The sequence below is a fragment of the Cricetulus griseus genome, chromosome 2 (assembly GCF_003668045.3).
Source record: "Cricetulus griseus strain 17A/GY chromosome 2, alternate assembly CriGri-PICRH-1.0, whole genome shotgun sequence".
Lineage (NCBI taxonomy): Eukaryota > Metazoa > Chordata > Mammalia > Rodentia > Cricetidae > Cricetulus > Cricetulus griseus.
In genome coordinates this window covers 152016067-152037053 of record NC_048595.1, presented here as the reverse complement: position 1 = coordinate 152037053, position 20987 = coordinate 152016067, and the positions used below count along the sequence as shown (strand labels likewise).

Below are 20987 nucleotides of genomic sequence, written 5' to 3'. Positions count from 1 at the left end.
TGAGGAAAGGCCCTGAGTAGCCAGCACAGCCTGGGCTGGTTCTGTGCTCTTGTGCCAGAAAAGGAGGTGCTAGTGATGTACTGGAACTCTACAAGATGGCTGATGCCCAGCCCTTCTGTAATGTACCCACCTAGGGGAGGTGTTGGGCATATTTAGAGGCACAGCAGGGAGTATTTAAGTGGTTTGCAATGAAATATCAAACACAGCCCATAGTTACAGCTTACCCTTTAAAAGGGGCATTTATCCAAAGAACAATAGGACTTCAGCATAGTTAAAGAATCAGAAAACTTGTATGCATCCTGCAGGATGGCACCTGATTCTGTTAGGTCAAATGCAGTAATTACTGGGTTTGCATGTAGCGAGCGAGCGAATACAAGTTATCTAGATATTGGTAGTCCAGACTGACTGTTTCAAGTACAAAGCGGTATGTAAGAATTTTTACTAGAAGCTGTTTCGATGCTTTAAGGTAGTGAAGTTTTAGGACTAGGTATTCGAGTTCCAGGTCAACCAGGGATATACATAGAGAAACCCTGTTTCAAAAACAAAACAAACAGAAGGAAATTTGAGATATGTTTGTTTTTGCCACTGTTTTTGATTGATGTGAAACCAAGTAAATAGTGAGAAATTTTTTTCTTTCTTTTTTTCCCCTTCGTCTGTCTGAGACAGGTCTTACTACACAGACCGGGGCTGTTCTGTAACTCAGAGGTCCTCCGTCCTCTGTCTCTTCAGTGAGGATTAAAAGTCTGTGCCACCACACTCAGCTGAACTCTTTAGATCTTTTGGAATCATTTTATAGTAAAACATTTTAAAATTACCTCTCAGAACCGGGCATGAGGTAGAGAATTTTATGTTTGTAGAGATGGGAGACATTGGGATGGGAACTTGGAATGTGGCTAGGTAGGATATACTGTAAATGTAAGTACTGAGGATAACAATTTTAGTACAAATCTTTAATTTAAGAACTTTATTAGTGGTTGATACATATGGTTAAGTTTGACAAAATCTTAGAAATGGGTGAGGTCTTAGTAGAGTTCATATTTTAAAGTTGGATAGGTGGCTGGTTCTTCATGTAACCTGGTGATTAAACCAAGTATAAAATAAAGCTAAAAACTTCCCAGGCAACCTTAAATCTTTGCAGTCATTCTCCCCTGTCTGGAGAGCTCATCTCACCACAGGAAACTTTTCTTACAATGAGGTCGGTCGGCCTTGCCAACTTACCGTGTACTTAAAAGTGAATCTGATCAAAATGAACACATTGTAGACATTTGAGATGGAAGAGCTCTTTTCAAACTGAAACGTAAGATTTGCCTATAAGTTACAGTAGCAGCCTAGTTTCAGTAATCTGGCACACTCAAATGATTTCAGAGGGAATTAAGATGAGACAGAATCGGGTTGGAGAGATGGCTCAGTGGTTAAGATTACTGGCTGCTCTTCCAGAGGACCAGGGTTCAATTCCCAGCATCCACATGGCAGCTCACAACTATCTGTAATTCCAGTTCCAGGGCATCTGGCACCTTCACACAGACATAGGCAGACAAAACCCCAATTCACATAAAATAAAAATAAATTATTTTAAAAAGATGGGGCACAATCATGTTATTCTGGTCAGTATTCAAAATAACATGGTGATATGGAATAATAAGAGTTTGTTACAAAATGCAATGTATTAAAAAGGCAGATTTAGCTTATGAGTAAATTGGCTTAGATATTAAAAGTGTTGTATCAAATGAATTTTTCTGCAGCACAGAGCTGTTTGGGTAAGAAAACCTAGACAATTCTGTGGAATGAGAGAGGGCAACTTACGGTCGAGCCTTGCCTATAGATGCTGGAAACTATACAGTTAAATATATGGAGCTCATGGAGAAAAGCTTTTTAAATCACATGCTAATTGAGCAAAGCATTTAATTGGCCCAAAGACACATCAGGTGGGTTTAGCTGCATAAAACTGACAGTTTTGATTATTCTAGAACATATTTGAATATAGTAAGTGTAGGTGTAAAGATGTTTTACAGCTATGTTAAATTTTGAAATGATTATGAAATAGTGGGTATGAAACTATTTGCTCTGCATTCCAGCCTTAATTCCCTCTCACTTGTCACAATTTATTTGAAATCAGAATTGAGTGCTTCTCTTGTTGAATGCATAGCTATGTTTTCGCTGTTCTGGCTGTGGATCCAACCTTCTGAGATTACCTGCAGGTTTCACTTATTGAATGCATAGCTATGTTTTCTGCTGTTCTGGCTATGGATCCACCCTTCTGAGATTGCCTGCAGCTTTCTAAAACACTTTCTTAGATGCTCTAGGATGCAGTCTGTTGTTCCACTGCTCACTTCTCTGGAAATCTGAACTGAAATGATTTCCATGTATTTCTCTTTTGCGTCAGTCTCATGCCTAATGCGTCCGTCAGTTTTAGAAAGCCCTCCAGCTTTCTGAGGGACCGCTGTTTCCTATCCCTTGGCACTTGCTTGCAATTGTGCTCAAGTTCATTCATGACAGGGGACCTTCCACTATATATATGCTGATCTAGTGAAGACAACAAATTATTTTCATCTGTAGTGTTGCATAAAGTTTGTTTTTTAAATAGGGAAAAGAATGTTGGTAGTTATGCTGGATATTTTTATGTCAACCTGACACAAACTATAGTCATGTGAAAAGAGGAAACCTCGATTGAGAAAATGCTTCCCTAAGATCAGGCTGTGGACCAGCCTGTAGGGCATTTTCTTAAATAGTGATTGATGGGCAAGGGCCCAGCCCATTGTGGGTGATGCCACCTTTGGCCTGGTGGTCTTGGGTTCTATAAGAAAGCAGATTGAGCAAATAATGTAGATAGAACAAACCAGTAAGCTGCACCCCTCCATGGCCTCTGTATCAGCTCCTGCCTAAAGGTTCATGCCCAGTGGGAGTTCCTGTCCTGGTTTCCCTCAGTGGTGAACTGCAATATGGAAGTGTAAGCCAAATAACCCTCTCCAACTTGGTTTTTGGTCATGGTGTTTCCTCACAGCAACTGAACATTGACTAAGACACTAGTATATCAGAAAGTTGCCTTTAATGACCACCTGACTCTGCCTTTCAAATCAGGTAGTATTGAGTACATTTACATTTTAAAAAAGTTATTTTAGGTGTATGGATATTTTGCTTGCATATATGTCTATGCACCATATGCTTGCATGCTGTCCATAGGGACTAGAAGAAGGTGTCGGATGTCCTGGAACTGTGAGTCACTGTGTAGGTGCTGGGAATTGAAGCCATGTCCTCTGGAAGAGAAGTCAGTGCCCTTAACACTGACTCACCCATCGCTCCAGCCCAATTAAAAGCACTTTTATAACACCCCCCAGAGATATATTTTTAAAAAAGTGTATTTTAGTGTTTCAGAACCCTTTTCAGTGTAAAAGAATATAGGAAATGTCCATTGCAGGTGTCTGGTTCAGCTGCAGCCAAAAGCACACTCCCCACAGGAGCATATGGCTGTTCTTCTAATGTTGTCCTTGTCCTTCCTCTGGCGTCCTTTAAGGAGTCTGTGATGCCTGGGTACCTGGGTAGAGGGTGTCCACAGGTTGTCTCTTCCTGGTTCTTCTGCTTTACACTCATTTTAGCAGGCTTAGCCTTCACATGGGAGTGTGTATAGGAGATCAGTATTTTGAAATAGATAAAAAGTGAGTAGAAAAATATTTTCTAATTTTTTATTAGGTTGACAAATGTGGCATCATTAGCTTTTATAACATCTCAGGATATTTTATAACATTTAGTAAAATTATCAATCAGGAAGTTTTATAGAATTCATACTAGTCTTTCTTCAGTCTTTGGCAGAATGATTGGTTGAGCCTAGAATTTGATTTTTCTTCAACTTAAATATGATTCTTTTTTAATTTTAATTTTTTTTTGAGACAGGGTTTCTTTGTGTAGCCTTGGCTGTCCTAGAACTTACTCTGAAGACCAGGCTGGCCTCTAATTTACAGAAATATGCCTGTCTCTGCCTCCTGAGTGCTGGGATTAAAGTGCTTTACCACTGCCCAGCATAAATATCTTAATTAAAAGTTTATATTTCTGGATCTGCCTCTTCATTTACTCTTCTATCTTTTGTATTACAGTTACAATTTAAACTTAATTGAAGTTCCTTAGGATAACATGTTATGAGATTAGATACACATTTTACAGACACATTTTATTATGTACAAGGATACAGTGCAATAGCATGTGGGGAAGTGTGTGTGTCCACATTTCTCTTGTGCTGCCTAATGTTGAATGCTTTGGCATTACTGGACTGTGTGACAGTCTTTTGGGGGCCATGCTAAGTTGCATGCAGCATGAAGACCGTGCTGAATTTGTTAGACTAGTATGGTAAAGAGGCAACCTGCCTCATAGTCTGTCTTCAAGGAAATGGCTTCAGGGATGACAGTTGAGGCTGAGTTGCAGAGTGTGACGGCCTTTCTCTGAAGGATGTGATTTCTGATTTTTGTACCAGAGTGGCACAACTTGGGGATGGGGCAATATGGTCGTTTTGATCATTTAGAAAAAATGCCTGAGGCCCTTGGTGTCTTAAGTTGTTAGCCCAGTGCTGTTTGATTTGTTGCTTTTAAAGCAAACACTGGTTCTCAGCTAATGGGGGGTGAGGGAACTTATCATCTTAAAGGCAGTTTACAATATCAAGGTTATGTAGAAATAACTGAAAGGTTTCTGCAAGAAACCTGTGAAATAGTACATTATGTAACAGCACTAGACTATTGTTAACTGAATTTTCTTTCTTACCAAGAATGATCGAAAGCAGATGGACATATCTTTAAATGTAAACCACTCTTAGATGTCCACTGCTTATAAGCTTTTGTTAAACATTCAAATTTGCCACTAAGAACTGGTGAAACTTTTTTGGATGAAGTCAGCATTGTTGGTCAGTTGCAAATGCCAGCACGACCTTTTTCCCTTTAAATGCTTTATCATTGTATCACTTGCTTGGTTCCCTGAAACAAGTGTCACTTGTTATTGTTTGTTCTCTCTTTAAGTGGTCCTCCATACTGCCATAGAGAAAAAACTCCTAGTCTGAGAGCTGGGTGTCCCAACATTCATATGCAGATTCCATAGCGTGGGGTGGAGGAGAGTGGGGGTGGGGTGGTCTGAGACTGTATTTTGCATAGCAGGCAGAGGTCCAGTGTTGCTGTTCTCAGACCCCACTCAAGTGGCAAGGCTCTAGTCTCCAGGAAGAGTCAGGGGACACAACAGTGCAGTAGAGTGTGTGGTGCTTTGTAACCTCAGCTAGGTGGCCCCCCCAGGAAGGGTCTCAAGGAGGGAGTCTGGAAGCATCTTCAGACAGTGCTAACAGGGACCCTAGATGGAAAAGATGCCAGGCTGCACTTGAGGGGATGAGGAGGCCAGAGAAAACAGGTTGCAGAGGGGTGGGTGTTAATCCTTCAGGGTTTTTGATGTACCTCAGAGGAGTGTTAGGGCAGAGGGAATGGATTTGGGGATTTCAGAATGGAGGGGCATTTGGGCATCTGATGACAGCATGTATCCAGCCACACTCAAACATTTATACAGGATCCTGAAAGTCAAGGGAAGGCCTTTAAGGATTTCACAATAAGCAATAATACTACAGAGGATTGGCCATTCTTGGGACTTGAGAGAACCAGGTCACCTTCCAGTTTTATGTCCTTCACTAACCCACAAAGGCCTGTCTGTGTATCAGGAGGAGGAGGTGGTGGAGGAGGATGAAAAGGAAGTGGTGGTTCCGGTCCAGATGAACCTGAAACAGGGTGAGCAAATTGAGCAAGTTCAGAATACTTGAAGGGATTTGCTGGAGCAACAAGCTCCTTGAGGATGGAGTCACATCTGTTTGGCTTAGCATCATATATGCAAGGTGTCAGATACTGTCTTACATCATCAAGATTGCTTATTATCTGGTGAAAAAAGTGAAAGCCATCAATGCAATCCTTGTTAAGGTTTTAAAACTTTGTGTTGTGGGGCTCCAGTCTATGGTCATATACTTGCCAAGCTGGTAGTCAGTCAGTCAGTCAGTCAGTCTGTCTCCTTCCTTCCTTCCTTCCTTCCTTCCTTCCTTCCTTCCTTCCTTCCTTCCTTCCTTCCTTCCTTCCTTCCCCCCCTCCCCTCGGTGGTGTTTTTGAGGTAGGGTCTCATTCTGTAGCACTGGCTTGGAATTTGATTTGTGGATTAGGCTGGTCTTGAACTCACAGTGACCCACCTGCCTCTGCCTCCTGAGTGCTGGGATTAAAGATGTGAGCCATCATGCCCAGCTCCCAGTTTTATTTTTCATACATTATTTGGACCTAATGCAGGCCTTCAAAAGGAACTCCCATCACTGTAAATACATTTCTGTATAGTTAGAATTATTTCTGTCACAGCTAAAATGATCAAAAATGGCAATCTGTGTTAGGAAATAGAGAAAGGAGAGATTTTATGGGTTGAAAGTGTAGTTAAAATGGACAATTGGAAAAATACCTCATGTATCTCAAGGGATAGTATTGGCCTCTGAAATAATACAAACCTTTGTGGTCAAGGATGGGTGCTATTCGGTATGGTCTCTTTCTAGGAAGCGCCTTCAGGAAGAAGTGAGCAGCATTGCCGTCTGTGGGCAAGCTTATGTGTGCACTGTCTGATGAATGACTCTGAACACTTGAATGCAGTTTGTAAGAGTAAGAACTGCATTTTAAAATTTATTTAATTTTCATGATTTTAAGTGCCAACATATGACTAGTAGCTGCTGACTTAGGCAGTACAGTCATGGCATATCCACAGTGCCCAAGCAGATAAATGAGGAAGAAAATGTGGTCCTGGCCTGAGAGTTCCGGAAGGGCACCACTTGGTCCAGGAGGCAGATCTGCAGCTGACTGGTGGTGAACTGATGTTCTGATGTTGTTGGGAGGCACTTCCCGAGTCCTTCATCTGGATGCTTGTCAGTTGGATAGATGCCCTTCCCAACAGCAAGTATTGGCCCCACTGGACTTTCCTCTTTCCAAGTTGGCTGTTGGAGGCTGTGTTGGGGTAGGGAGATGGCTGCCCATGGGCTGTTTAGGGCTTTCAGTTTCAATTCAAGCTCAGCCACAGTGAGCCCTTTCTCTTTTGTGTGTCCACCTATCTATCACTACGTGGATTCTCTTCTTAAGAGTGCTTTCTCTGTGGTGCCCGAGTGACCTCTTTCTGGCTTGTGGTGAAGGTACTGACGTGCTGTGTGTGTCAGGACACGCCTTTGGAGACTGATGTACACTTCCCTCCATCCAGAATCTCTGACAGTTCTTCCCAGGTCCTTTGCAGATAGAGGAGTTGAAGAGCCACCACAGGTGAAGCTAGCACTAACCAAGAATCCCTCAGTATCAGAAGCTTTAATCCCAGCACCCGGGAGGCAGAGCCAGAGGCAGGCGTATCTCTGTGAGTTCAAGGCCAGCCTGGTCTACAAAGCTACACAGAGAAACCCTGTCTTGAAAAATAAAAAAAAAAATAAAAAAAAAGAAAAGAAATCCTCAGTATCTCAACAAATACTCTATGACTTCATCCTTGCCAAGGTGTGCTGGACACTCATGGAAGACTTCTGCCATCCACATGGTGGAACTAGAGGAAATGTTTACATCTGAAAGGTGTTTTGAATTTACCTGTTTCCTTGCTACGTTTCTGGTCTATGCCTGTGACAAGCCTGCAGCATTGTGGTATACCTTAAAACTCAAGTGCACAAATGTCTTCAGAATTGTGGGGTAATTAGGAATTGGCTCAATGTTGTGAGGTTGCTAAGTCATTGCATTAAATAATCAATGTGATACTAGATAATAAAAACTGACCAATAATAATAGTAATCAATGTGATACTAGATAATAAAAACTGACCAAATAATGAAGTCATTTTCTGTTCTCCTCAAATATTTATAGCTTCTCATTGACTTCTTGTGTATTCCTTGCTTGCACTGCTAATTTTTTTTTAATTAAAAACTTTTTTTTAAGCAGTCCAAACTACATCCTCAGCTCATTGTTGGTTCTTTGTGCTGTTTACTTGTTTTGGTGTGCCTATTTATTCCAAGGGAAGTTACCATCAGTCCCTGCTTGGTTCTCTGACATGCTTGTTCCTAAAAGTTAGACTCTTTTGGAAAATTTCTTGAAAGGAATTTAATTTGCTTCTGTTTGAAGAAGCACTGTCTTTCGGACTCATCTCTGAATGAAGTAGACCCAACATTGGCTTTAGATTTTGCCCTTATTCATCATGCCGCCATCTTATTCATTCATCATTTTCCGTTTTGGGAAACTGTCATTAAAACGTTTTTTATATGCTGCTTAGTCCCATTAACTCACCTGTGAAGAGGAGTTTGGGGCGAAGGTGCAAACATGCTCGCCAGCTTGGAACTGCTTGTAACTGGCATTGTCGTGGACTTCTGCCCATGCTGATGGTTCTCTCAGGTGGCAGTTTTGTGCTCCCTTCTCACTTCTGAACACATACATCTTGTGAACTCTCCTTCAGTGCACACTAGGTTTCATAAGGGTTAAATGGAAATTATTAAAATTTATTTCACCCCTTTGGCTACTTGTAATACATAGCTACTAGAAACTGAACATTTTTTTTCTGATTGTGACTCTTAGGTCTGACCCACTTGACAGTGATCTGTAGCCATAGGCAATGTAGACATTGAATGTAGAGAAAGATGAAGGCTTCAAAATGGAATTTTATTGTAAACAACGTATAAAACCAGAAAATGATATGCTGCAGCTGTGACCTGGGAAAGTGGGCATTCAGATGGTCTTAATCCAATAAAAAGATGACCAAAATCAACTAATTAGGTTAGCTCAGGGCAGAAGTACGGACCGGACCATAGTTACAGATGGAGTCCTGGCACAGTTGCCAGTTGGTCCTAGAGGTGGCCTGAGCGTTAGCAGTCACTGCTGGTAGACTGCGGAGCCACAGGTTTTTTTTAACTCTTCTGCCTGGGGCACACCTGAGTGTGGTCACAGCTGCAGTGGGTGACATGCTTACTTGATACCATATAATGCTGGCAGTTTTCATGCCTCCGGGAGTGGAGTCTTAATGGGAATGAGTAGGGAACCGGAAGGAGGGGAACAAAGCCAAGTGTCTGGTGTAATTACTCTCAGTGAGGCCCTGTTTTGTCTCTTCTCATGCCTGTACAACTTCCTTTCCCCTTCTGCTGGGCCCTTAGCTGATAAAAAGCAAGTGCCAACTCCACTGCTGCGTCTCCAAGCTGGCTCTGTGATGCCCTGTTGGAGAGAGGACTGGGCGCCCTTTGTGCTCCCTTCTCCTCAGGGCAGAGGGGGCCAGGATCTACCCAGACTGTGCCCCCTCCCCACTCAACACACTTGGTGGGCCTCAGCAGATGAACTGTTGGGATACGAAGCAGGGTTTTCCAGGACATACAAGTGATACTACTTTTCTTCAGCTGATGTGTGAAGTGGGCTGCTTGGCAGGCTTAAGGTATTTTAAAGTCCACAGTGTTTATTTCCTTGAAAGTTAAGAGTGAGCCTTGAGTAAATGAAGACTAACTTTTTAAGCTTTTTAGCTTAGGCACAAATTTAACATTTGTTGCATTTAGCACTGGAGATTTCTACTCCTTGCCTGGATTTTTTAGTCATTTGTGGAAAATCGGCACATTTTCAACAAAATGGTTTTCGTGTGTACCTGATTGTCCCCTGTCTGACCTCTGCATTTGGAGAAAGTAGATCAGAAAATTGATGGCAGTTAGTGGCAGAGTGAGGAGACCTTTGACGGTAGCTGACAGCTGTCACCTGAAAGCAAGGGACCTGGAGACCCTCTCAGGTGTCATGTCTGTAGTGCTGACAGTGAGCCGGACCATTGTTTACATTTCCATAAACAAAGCTTCCTCCGTGTTCCGAATATGTTAGAGTAGGGCAGGCAGAAGTGGGTTTTGTCTGTCTCATTGGGTGTCTCCTCAGCAGAGTCGCTTATTTCTCTGTTCTTGTAGAAGTGCACTGTGGAATTTATGCCGAGTTTGTTTCGAGCATCGTTAGAAAGTCTTCATCCTGTGCTTCGGTGCTTCAACTGGGTCAGCATCACACAGTGCTTCATGCGCTTGTAAGAGGAAATCAATGAGTTAAATTCCAAAGATGTCTAAGATTTCAGGCATTTTTCTTATGTGAGTTCATTCTTTACTAGCTTGTTGATTCAATAAGCAGTGAACAAAACCACTTTTCTGTTTTGGTTGTTGAAGCATTCTTCAAATCAAGTTGGTTATTTTAATCTGACCCCAAATCCATTGGAAAGAGTTAACAGAGAAGGCACAACGCTGGGTAGCTAGCTATACTGTTAGCATAGGAGGTGGAGGGATGCGCCAGCTAGCTCCACTCCCTCCTGCTGTGTCCTGCTTTGTCCCATCAGGGTTTGAAAAGGTCTGGTGGATATTTTTAACTTTATTCTGTTCAAATAACATCCAGTTTTGGCTAGTTTCTGAAAAGGTCTGTCTCTACCAACAGTCCTCAGTTACCAGCTAGTTTCCCTGAGTGGTCACTTGGGGTCCTCAGCCCTCACCAGAGCTGGTGGTGGAGCATAATGAAGCTGGTGTCTGGACCCTGCTACCGTCCGCCCCACAAATCTGGGACATGGTGGGCCCAGAGCCATGAGTCAAATCGGTCCTCATGGAGAATGAAAGCTTTTCTTGTAGTCTCTTTCTGAATCTTGTCTATTCCTGCTATTAAGCATAATGAAATTATGAATTTATTGTGCTGTTCTCAAGCTTGCTTTTCAACCTCATTATGGGCGCTTTCTTGTTAGAGGCCTCTGTTGCAGTTACATAGTTGTATGTGGGCTGTAAATATCTAATTTGTACAAAATGACTGATTTTGGTATTTGTATAATCCTCCAGTCAATTTAACTAAGTTGGGCTTTTCGCAGTCCTTGGTGCTGCGCTCATCTGATTACACTGCTCTGGGGAGTGAGGTTAAGGGCGGCTGTTGGTAACCAGAGCATTTCCAGGGTTTTAGTTCAGCAGATGGGTTGCTTGGCTATATTCATACATCTGCTTGCCTGCTGTGGCAGCTGCTGCTGCTTCATGTTGTGTTCTTTTGTTCTGTTCCATCCAAGAACGGAATGTGAGGAAGTGTAGTGAATGGATTAATTTAAGGTTAAGGTTAGTGTTTTGCTGGCTCTCTACGTAACTGATCATAATGCGTCTGGTAGAAGCTAATGAGTTTCCCTTAAAGTGAACCAGATTTGTAAAATACAGCTCAGCAAGGGGCCTAGATTAGTATTGTTGATGGAAGCTAATTTCAAATGTGGAAAATACTGGCGGTTCTTATCATTTGTTCCTAATTCTTTGTTTTTTTCTTTCTTCCTACCTCCTGCTCCCTTCTAGGACCTATATCCAGACCTCGCCTGACACTGCAGGGTCCACGAGAATTAAAGAAATTTAGAATGACATGAGGAAGATTAGTTAAGGATTATAGGCTTTGAGGACAAGCACCTCAGCGAAGAAGCACAGACAAGCTCCCAAGCTGTGTTTGGAGGAGCCGTGTGTTGGAAGAAGATGGCGGATCCAGGAATGATGAGTCTTTTTGGCGAGGATGGGAATATATTCAGTGAAGGCCTTGAAGGCCTTGGAGAATGTGGCTACCCTGAAAACCCAGTGAATCCCATGGGTCAGCAAATGCCCATGGACCAAGGTTTCGCCTCCTTACAGCCATCCCTTCATCATCCTTCCACGAATCAAAATCAAACCAAGTTGACCCATTTTGATCACTATAATCAGTATGAACAAAAGATGCATCTGATGGATCAGCCTAATAGAATGATGGGCAGTGCCCCTGGGAATGGATTGGCATCTCCGCACTCGCAGTATCATACCCCTCCTGTTCCCCAGGTGCCGCATGGAGGCAGTGGCGGCGGTCAGATGGGAGTCTATCCTGGCATGCAGAATGAAAGGCACGGGCAATCTTTTGTGGACAGTGGCTCCATGTGGGGCCCTCGGGCTGTTCAGGTCCCAGATCAGATCCGAGCCCCCTACCAGCAACAGCAACCCCAGCCAGCTCCGTCGGGGCCACCGGCACAGGGCCACCCTCAGCACATGCAGCAGATGGGCAGCTATATGGCACGTGGGGATTTTTCCATGCAGCAGCACGGCCAGCCACAGCAGAGGATGAGCCAGTTTTCCCAAGGTCAAGAGGGCCTCAATCAGGGAAATCCTTTCATTGCCACCTCAGGACCTGGCCACTTGTCGCACATGCCTCAGCAGAGTCCCAGCATGGCACCTTCCCTGCGTCACTCAGTGCAGCAGTTTCACCACCACCCCCCTGCTGCTCTCCATGGAGAATCCGTTGCCCACAGTCCCAGATTCTCCCCAAACCCTCCTCAACAAGGGGCTGTCAGGCCACAAACCCTTAACTTTAGTTCTCGGAGCCAGACAGTCCCCTCCCCTACTGTAAACAACTCAGGGCAGTATTCTCGATACCCTTACAGTAACCTAAATCAGGGATTAGTTAACAGTACAGGGATGAATCAAAATTTAGGCCTTACAAACAGTACTCCAATGAATCAGTCCGTACCAAGGTACCCCAATGCTGTAGGATTCCCATCAAACAGTGGTCAAGGACTAATGCACCAGCAGCCCATCCACGCCAGTGGCTCACTTAACCAAATGAACACACAAACTATGCATCCTTCACAGCCTCAGGGAACTTACGCCTCTCCACCTCCCATGTCACCCATGAAAGCAATGAGTAATCCAGCAGGCACGCCTCCTCCGCAAGTCAGACCCGGAAGTGCTGGGATGCCAATGGAAGTTGGCACTTATCCAAATATGTCCCACCCTCAGCCATCTCACCAGCCCCCTGGTGCCATGGGACTCGGACAGAGGAATATAGGCCCTAGAAACATGCCGCAGCCTCGTCCATTCATGGGCATGTCCTCGGCACCAAGGGAGTTGACCGGGCACATGAGACCAAACGGATGTCCTGGTGTTGGCCTTGCAGATCCACAAGCAATCCAGGAACGACTGATACCCGGCCAACAGCATCCTGGTCAGCAGCCATCTTTTCAGCAGCTGCCAAGCTGCCCTCCACTACAGCCCCACCCAGGGTTGCACCAGTCTTCCCCTCCGCACCCTCATCACCAGCCTTGGGCACAACTCCACCCGTCACCCCAGAACACCCCGCAGAAAGTGCCTGTGCATCAGGTAAGGAGACCTGCAGGGCCTGTGTGCACTGCGGCGGGAGAGTCAGCATGGTCCACTTGCCTAGTAAGCGCCATGGAAACTTTCCTCATGAACACCTTGAGTTTTTAGTTTGTAGGTTGCCTCAATCCCTGTGGTTGCCTTGATTTACTTCATTTACTCACTGACTGGCTCATCCACTCTAGAATTCTTCAATTCCATTCATCAGAAAAAGATTTTTTTTTTTTGTGGCCATCTCCTTCCGCCTTCCCCTCTCTCCCTCTGTTTGAAGAATATACTGAAACTTGGTTTTGAGCAAAAGTTTGTGCATTAGCACCCCTTATCTCCTTTTGTTTATTTTCTACAGAAAGCTGTGAAATATATGTTTCTATGGTACTCTATTTACCAGTTGTTGAGAGTGTGATTTTAAGTTGTAGGAAATGATGGCAATTGGTTTTAGGTTTGTGTGCCAGCATTGACGGGGCACAGTGGTTTTTTGTAAGTCCAGATTTTTGTTACTTCTCCCAACTTATATTTACAAAGACATTTTCCCACCGTTGTGTATTTTGGTCTTTGTGACCTTGACCTGTGAAAAGCAGGATTTATGAATAGATTTTTCCGAATGTACATTTGTGCCCCAGGTCTGCAGGTCTTCATGGGGTGGGGGCACAGTGGGTGACTTCAGCTGTAGGGCATACTGTTTCTTCCGGATGGACTTATCATTGGAAAACATGGCCTGTGTGTGAAAGATCATGGGTACTTTTGTGACAGATGTCCTGGAAGAGGAAATAACTGGAAAGGACGAGTGCTTGAGATTCCAGTCAAACTTACCTTAGGGAAGTGATCCCTGAAGACACTTCATGTGGTTTTAAGGCGATTCCCCAAACATGCACCTGGAGTTGAGCTTTCTGCATGGAGAAACGGGTCAGTGGGAAGGCTCTGGCCAGGAAGTGGAAGCAGCTGTCCAGGCTTGCAAAGACAGTTGGGAGCAGAGCAGATTGAGGTTTTGTGAAGCAAAGCCCTCATAGTGAATTCAGCACACAGGCCAGTAGAGCGGGGCTGAGGCTTCAGCTGGCCCTGGCTGACCGAGTGAAGGTACAGTTGCTCCAATTTGGTACACACAGTGTCTCAGGAGCACTGCAGAGGTGGCACGGCACACTCATCCGGTGCGTGGGTCAGAACAGACTTCCCATGAGACAGAATGGTCAGCCCTCTGGACAGGGACTCTGGAATCTGTCCTCACGGTTTCCTCCAGGGTGCCCAGAGGATGACAGGAAGACAATCCACTGAGCAGTTGCCATCAGAGCCCAAGGCCCTGATGGGGAGCCAGCTTCAGGGCCAGTTTCCATTCCTGCCTACTCAGAGCCAAACACTGGAGGGTGCTGTCCTGAGGTGGGTCAACCTGGGCACCTCCAAGGCAGAAATGCAGGGACTTACCTTTGGGGGAGTAGTTTTAAGCCCCGGAAGTGGAAGCTGTCTTGGTAAAGAAGAGATCTTTCCAGTGCTGGCTTCTGATTTCTCACCCCAGCAGTTGGAAGGTTAGCACAGTTTGTGGGGGCTCCCTGAGGAGACTGTGGTGGTGCCCAGGGGAGGTTGCCCTTTTCCTGTGTTCAGAGCTTCCAGAGGCATTCAGAGGACAATATACTCTGGCTTCTGAGCCTGAGGCCAGTGCTGGGTGACCCATGGCACTGCTCTCTATGTGGGCATCTCAAGGCTGTAGACAGGAACATTTGAGTTGTGTTTCTTTGCAGGTTTAGTTTTGTTTGTGTTTTTCTTGGTATTTACTTTCCCACTGGTGCTTAACTTTGCATCTTCTTCTGGTTCTGGGGCAGTCAGAAGGGTGTTTGAATTCCTGCTGTCCCCTATACAGCTTGGTGATACTGGCCAAGTGATCTGCCTCCCTGCACCAGACGCTTCAGTGACATAAGAAAAATGGTACCAGTCCCAAAGGATAGGATTAGGTGGTGTAACAAACAGCCTTGGTGATGTCCATTCTTCTCTAGGTTGTAGTTATGACCTTCTGACACTCAGGCTTCTTTTCATGATTGTTATCGCATGTGTGGAGAAAATGTAAAATTAATTTTATCTTATATACTATATAATTTTAGTATATAATATAATACTAGTATATAATTTTATATTATATACTATGAAGTTTTCACCTAAGTCATAAAATAGTAAATTTGATTTGTGCACATAGGCACCCCTCCATGTTACCAGATATGAGGAGGTTGCGTGTGTGGGTAATTCAGAATGTTCTCATGTGGTCTAGAATCTTTCCTCCTGGATGAGTCATCCTGGGCCCTAACAAGTATATCTTTCTAATTGTGCTTTGCTTTAGAACCACCAGATCCATACTGACTGTCACATATGATGGAGTTCCACATTCTGCTGGGCCTCTGGGACGCTATTCTGTTAGTTTGAAATCACCACATTTGTACAGACTTGTTGACTTGAGTTTTTCTTCCATTTTTTTTTTTTTTTTAATCCGACCTCAGTTTTTGAGACAGGGGTTTCTCTGTGTGACAGCTCTGGGTATCCTGGAACTTGAGCTCTCTGTGTAGACCATGCTGGTCTTGAACTCACAGAAATCCATCTGCCACTCCCTCACAAGTGCTGGGATTAAAAGCCACCACCACCTGACAAGTTTTTCCCACTTTTAAAAAACAAGTTGTATTCCTTAAATATTTCATAGGTTCTGATTAGGTCCTTTATGAATTGCATAATGCTTAAATGTATCTAGAGATTTTTTGGTTTTTGGAGACAGGGTTTCTCTGTGTAGCTTTGGAGCCTATCCTGGCACTCACTCTGGAGACCAGGCTGGCCTCGAACTCACAGAGATCCGCCTGCCTCTGCCTCCCGAGTGCTGGGATTAAAGGTGTGTGCCACCAACGCCCAGCAATTTTTTATAACAAAAGAAAATGTGGCATCAAAAAGTTTATTGACTGAAAATGTGTAAAACTACATTATTGCGCATGGACATATTCATTAATGGAAGATCTAGACTTGGTATTTTGGTGAAATTTATAGAGAAATGAAAACTGTGTCTTGCAGTTCTTTTTTAGTAGCTTTGCATAATGGTTTTGAAGCCCTTTCAGATTCCTGAACACCCATGAAAATGATTGGGGAATGTAAACTCCTCAACATTTACATTATGTGGGTTATTTGTGTTGCTATGTGCTATCTTAGAAATTCAAACTCAGGTTCAGAGTTAGAACAGATACTTGGTATGTGCAAGGCCCTGGGTTGCCATCCCCCCACTCCAATCCCTGTGCAGTCTGTGCAAATCATAGTCCTGGAACAGTCCACTGCCTGTTTGCATGGAACAAAAGCAAAAACTCAGTGTTGTGTAAAAGCTACAGTGTTGTGTAAAAATACAGTGTTGTGTATTGAACTATCACAGACCCTCCAGGGGCCCCTGCCGTAGTATTTAGAAATAATGGTGTGAAGGAAAGTATAGGCCTGGAGCCTGAACTTTTGGTAGTATGCCACACATTTTTATATCCCTGCCTTGAACAACTTCCTTAGCCTCAAGACCTTGATTTCATTATCTAAAGAGAGTGGTTTCTTCACCTTTCTTGCTGGAAGCATGGCAATGTTAGCAGTAGCGTCTTGTAAATGCACAGTGGGAACCCAGAATAATACACTGTCATGTAGAAAGTGTTCAGGGTTACTGCTGCCAAGTTTGCAAATGGCTTCACTATTTTAGTGTCAAACATTGTTGCCATGGTTTGACTTTTCCTTGATTTCAGGGAACATCTCTCAAACAATGGAGGTACCCTATGTGCTTCTGGGTGAGGGAGAGGAAACAGCCTTGCTTTTAGGGAAAGAGCCCAAGTGAAGGTACTTCATGAGAAGGACAGAGAGCCATTCTTAGGGTATCTAGGAGAAGTTACTATCCTTGTAAGATGTGGAGGATCAGATGTGGAGGATCACTCTGAGCCGAGGGCAGGATGGATAGAGGGTGAGGGAACCAGTCTAAGGCTTAGAAAGCTGTGGGTCCGTGACAGAATGGCATGGGCCTTACAGAGCTTCATGTACTGACATGTGGCATTGAGGCGCAGGACATGTGTCCTGTGTTCCTGGGCGGTTTGCAGAGTGGATATAGCACATGAGACGGCAACACTGAGTGTGAAGAGACTGAGGGAGGGTTAGTCAGAATAGACATCTATGCATGCGCTGTGCACCAGGATAACGTTGTTCATTTGCAGAGCTTATCTAAATGGATTGTCCTCAGGTTGTAGGTACACCCCAAGTTTCTAAATGATTCCTGCTGCACAGTCCCCCAGATTTCCCTGTTCCTGGGTTCTTCTCTCAGATGGAAAGTTCTGGTGGAGTTCTTATGATCTGAAACATTGTGTTCTAGGATCAGTGTGATTTTGATGTTTTTGCTACTCCTTTCTGTAATTTGGTTCGTAAATATATTCGCCATAAAGGGGAACAGAAGTTAAGAGTTTGACAATGGGTAATAATGCTTCTGTGTCAGCCCCCTCCTCATATTCCTAGAAATAAATAAAAGATCTAGAAGAATCAGTGGTACTTTAAAAAAAAAAATGTCTTTGCAAAACCTTTTCCTGGAAGCGTGAGTTAGTCCTCTCTTGGCACTGCATTTACCCAGTGTGGGTAGAAGCGTTGGCAATCACTTAGTAAACCTGTGGGAAAAGTTGGCCATACCTCTCAAGCCACATATATGGGAATTGTAATTAGAAAATGGAAAAGAAAATGCCTTTTTAGTGACAGGCGCATGCCATCCATGACTACTACCTATGCCATTGCTCATGAACAAGATGGGAAATTAAAGTCACTGTGTGTAAAGCCAGCTTCTGACATGAATGGCATTTAGGGATGTTTCCAAGTGCACACACCTACAGAGTCCAGGCCTCCAGTTAAACCTCCATGAAGCAGCTGGCCCTCTGTGGGAAGCACAGTTGCCTGGCTTGCTGGGTTTGGTTACTCCTTCATAACCCTTAGGTAAGGCTCTGTGTTTTCCTTCCTTTGCTTGTAGCAGCCTAGTAACTTTGACGACACCCTTCTTTGACTGCTTTTCTTTATGCTTTGGTGTCATGAGTGCTCTCCCAACGTCTTTCCCTCTCCTGGCATTTCTTCATCCCCAGAGTTGATTTTCTTCAGAGGTCAGAATTACAGTGAGTTAAAATAGGAAGTGCCAAGTGTAGAATTTAAGTCCCATAGACTGATAGCATGAATGCCTCTGAGATGGCTGTGTCTCTTGGATGCCTCTATTTTGTAAGAAAGGACCATTTTCTATGACTATCAAATTTGACAGAGTTTAGTTCATTGTTTCTCAACTTTCCTAATGCAGCAACCATTTAATACAGTTCCTCATGTTGGGGTGACCCCCAAACAGAAATTTTCATTCTACTTCATAACTGTAATTTGCTGCTGTTATGAATCATAATGTAAATATATGATATGTAAGATATCTGATAGTCTATCCCAATGGGTTGTGACTCCCCTATGTTGAGAACTGCTTGTTTAATTTTTTAATTGACTCTAAAGCTTGGTACTATGCCACTGCTAGATGCCCCAAGGAGCCAAGTGACTTGTTAATAAAACTATATGTGCCTGTGTGAGGTTATGTGTACCACATACATGCAGAAGCCCATGGTGGACAGAAGAGGGCATCAGCTTCTCTAACTGGGATTATAGGAGGTTGTGAATCACCAGGTGGTTGCTGGGAACCAAACTTGAGACTCCCTCAAGGGCAGCAAGTGTTCCTTACACAGAGCCAGATCTCCAAACTTCGAGTATCCAAGATTTAAGTATTTTTGAGACAGGGGTCTTGCTTTGTAATTCAGACTAGCTTCAAACTTACTGTGTCTAGCCCAGGCTAGCCCCAAACATATGATCCTCTATCTTACGCTCCTGAGTGCTGATATGTGCCAGAGCCTTCATGCCTGGCTAAGGATCCATTGTTATATACTGCAATTTTATTTTTATCTTGGGTGCCTCCATTTTACTACATTTTAGAAAATTTATCATTTGCTCTACACCAAGCACTTTATTAAGGGCAGTGATTGACAGTGTGGTGGTAGATGGAGGGGAGGCAAAGACATCCATTTAGGTAGGTAGGGGATTTCACTATTTGAATATAACATTCTGCCAACATTTCTCAAGTATTTATTTTGTTCTATATTAGTACTTTATAGTGGATATAGATCAGGGATTTCATGTTTACAATGAGCTATTTGATGAGATTTTTCTACTGGTCAAATTAAAATTAACAAAACATTAATAATGTGTTTGACTCACCCAGAGTTTTAAGATATTTTTCCAAATATATACTGTGTAGCTCTGTCTATCCTGGAACTTATTCTGTACATCAGACTGGCCAGCAATCTGCCTACCTCTGCTTCCTGAGTGCTGGGATTAACGGTGTGCGCCACCACTGCCCAGCTCAGGTATCATTTTAAGTATAAAAATTAGTGATATGTATTTGAAATCTTATATCTTAATAGTTGGGGTTGCTCTAGTTGTGCTTTGGGGGCTCAGCAGACATATGACTAGTAGGTGCCATACTAAACAACATGAAACACTTTTCCAACCAGGCCTTCAAAAAACTCAGTGTAAATAAGTTTATACACATTACAAATAGGCTACAGATTGGTTAGTGTAACTCCAAGTCAGGAGTTCCAATCCTTTCCAAGGATGGACAAGTATTCATGTTTCTAGAGCACCAATAAATAGATCAAAAGGCTTGGATGTGTGGGAGTTGTCATTCATTGGTCATTGAAAGGTAGGTTACTGAGATTTCATTTGTTAGAACTCTAGGAAGCTTAGTGGTGTCTATCTTGTAGGAAGACTAGTGTTTCTCTGGAAGGTAGCTTCCAGACATTTTCAAGATTTTAGATTCAAGTGGTGGATGGATACTGTGAGCGGTTAAATTTCTCTGTCAGTACAGGCCTGCTCTCTGGTGCTGTTTCCTCATGAAAGTGGTTCTCCAAGGGCAAGGGGAAAGCCTTATTTTTACAAGAAATCTCCCGCCCATCTGTACTTTACATTCCTTGATTGTTTATCCTTTGTTTTAGCCACCATTTAGAAGGGGAGTCTCTGGTACTGTAGAACATATTTGGGAAAGCATTAATAAGTGGTTGGGAGAAAGAAAGGGAAAAATCCTTGGTAAAACTGACTTGGAGAGGTTACCTTAAGTCTTGACACCCTACGGTTACTCTGCAATCTCCCTAGTTGGAGCTGTAAATATGTAGATGGTTTGTTCTAGGGAACCATAGAGAGATTGCCTTCGTCTTCCCTTGCTGCAGCATGCACCCCTCACCCCAGTGATTTAAAATCAGTAAATAAATCAGGATCAAATGTGGGAGTGGCTTGCTTGTGCTTTTGCCTGACAGACAAACAAAAAAGCCTACTCATTACCTGAGTGTAGTTCTCAGTGCAGTACCGAGAGTGAGGTCTCATTTTATTTCAGTTTTTGCTTTACTTAGTCCTAGAATGGTTTCCTGTGTGAAGAGATACTAAACTTTGGAGGCTCCCAGATGTGGGCAGTAGGAAAGTAAGTTGGAGCATTTAGCCTGCTCTCACTATTCTCTGAAGTGCCACTTTTAAGTACAGGCAGGGACGGAGCTGGGCTGTAAAGGGGAGATGCTGCCTGTTCTTTAAACTGGCCTGTGCCAAAGCTGACTGGCTGGTAAGCTGCAGAGGCATTCCCGTGAAGGAGCTCTTCTGGAGGCCATGGAGGCTCCCCTCCTAAAGCAGACAAGTCAGATTCTTTGGGGAAATGTTTGATGCTGTAGTAAGACACCTGGTGGTATTTCACTCAGTTGTTGCTCTCACCTTTCCCTTTAATGAGGTTTGTGGGAACAGTGGGTCATATTAAAGGAACACAGTAGGGCAAGGTGCTGGGGCACTCCCTGTATTT

General features: G+C 43.6%; 1 protein-coding gene across 3 annotated transcripts in view; it reads left to right on the top strand.

The window, feature by feature from the left end:
• Chd7 (chromodomain helicase DNA binding protein 7) overlaps positions 1–20987 on the top strand; it is a 183861-nt gene that overhangs the window by 49646 nt on the left and 113228 nt on the right. For 2 of the 3 annotated variants that reach the window (XM_027398892.2, XM_027398891.2), the window contains exon 1: positions 11477–13120. In XM_027398892.2, coding sequence (XP_027254693.1) covers positions 11477–13120 — 1644 coding nt within the window. Of the gene's footprint in view, positions 1–11305; positions 13121–20987 lie in introns of those variants that run through there. The other variant, XM_027398890.2, reaches the window with a different exon arrangement.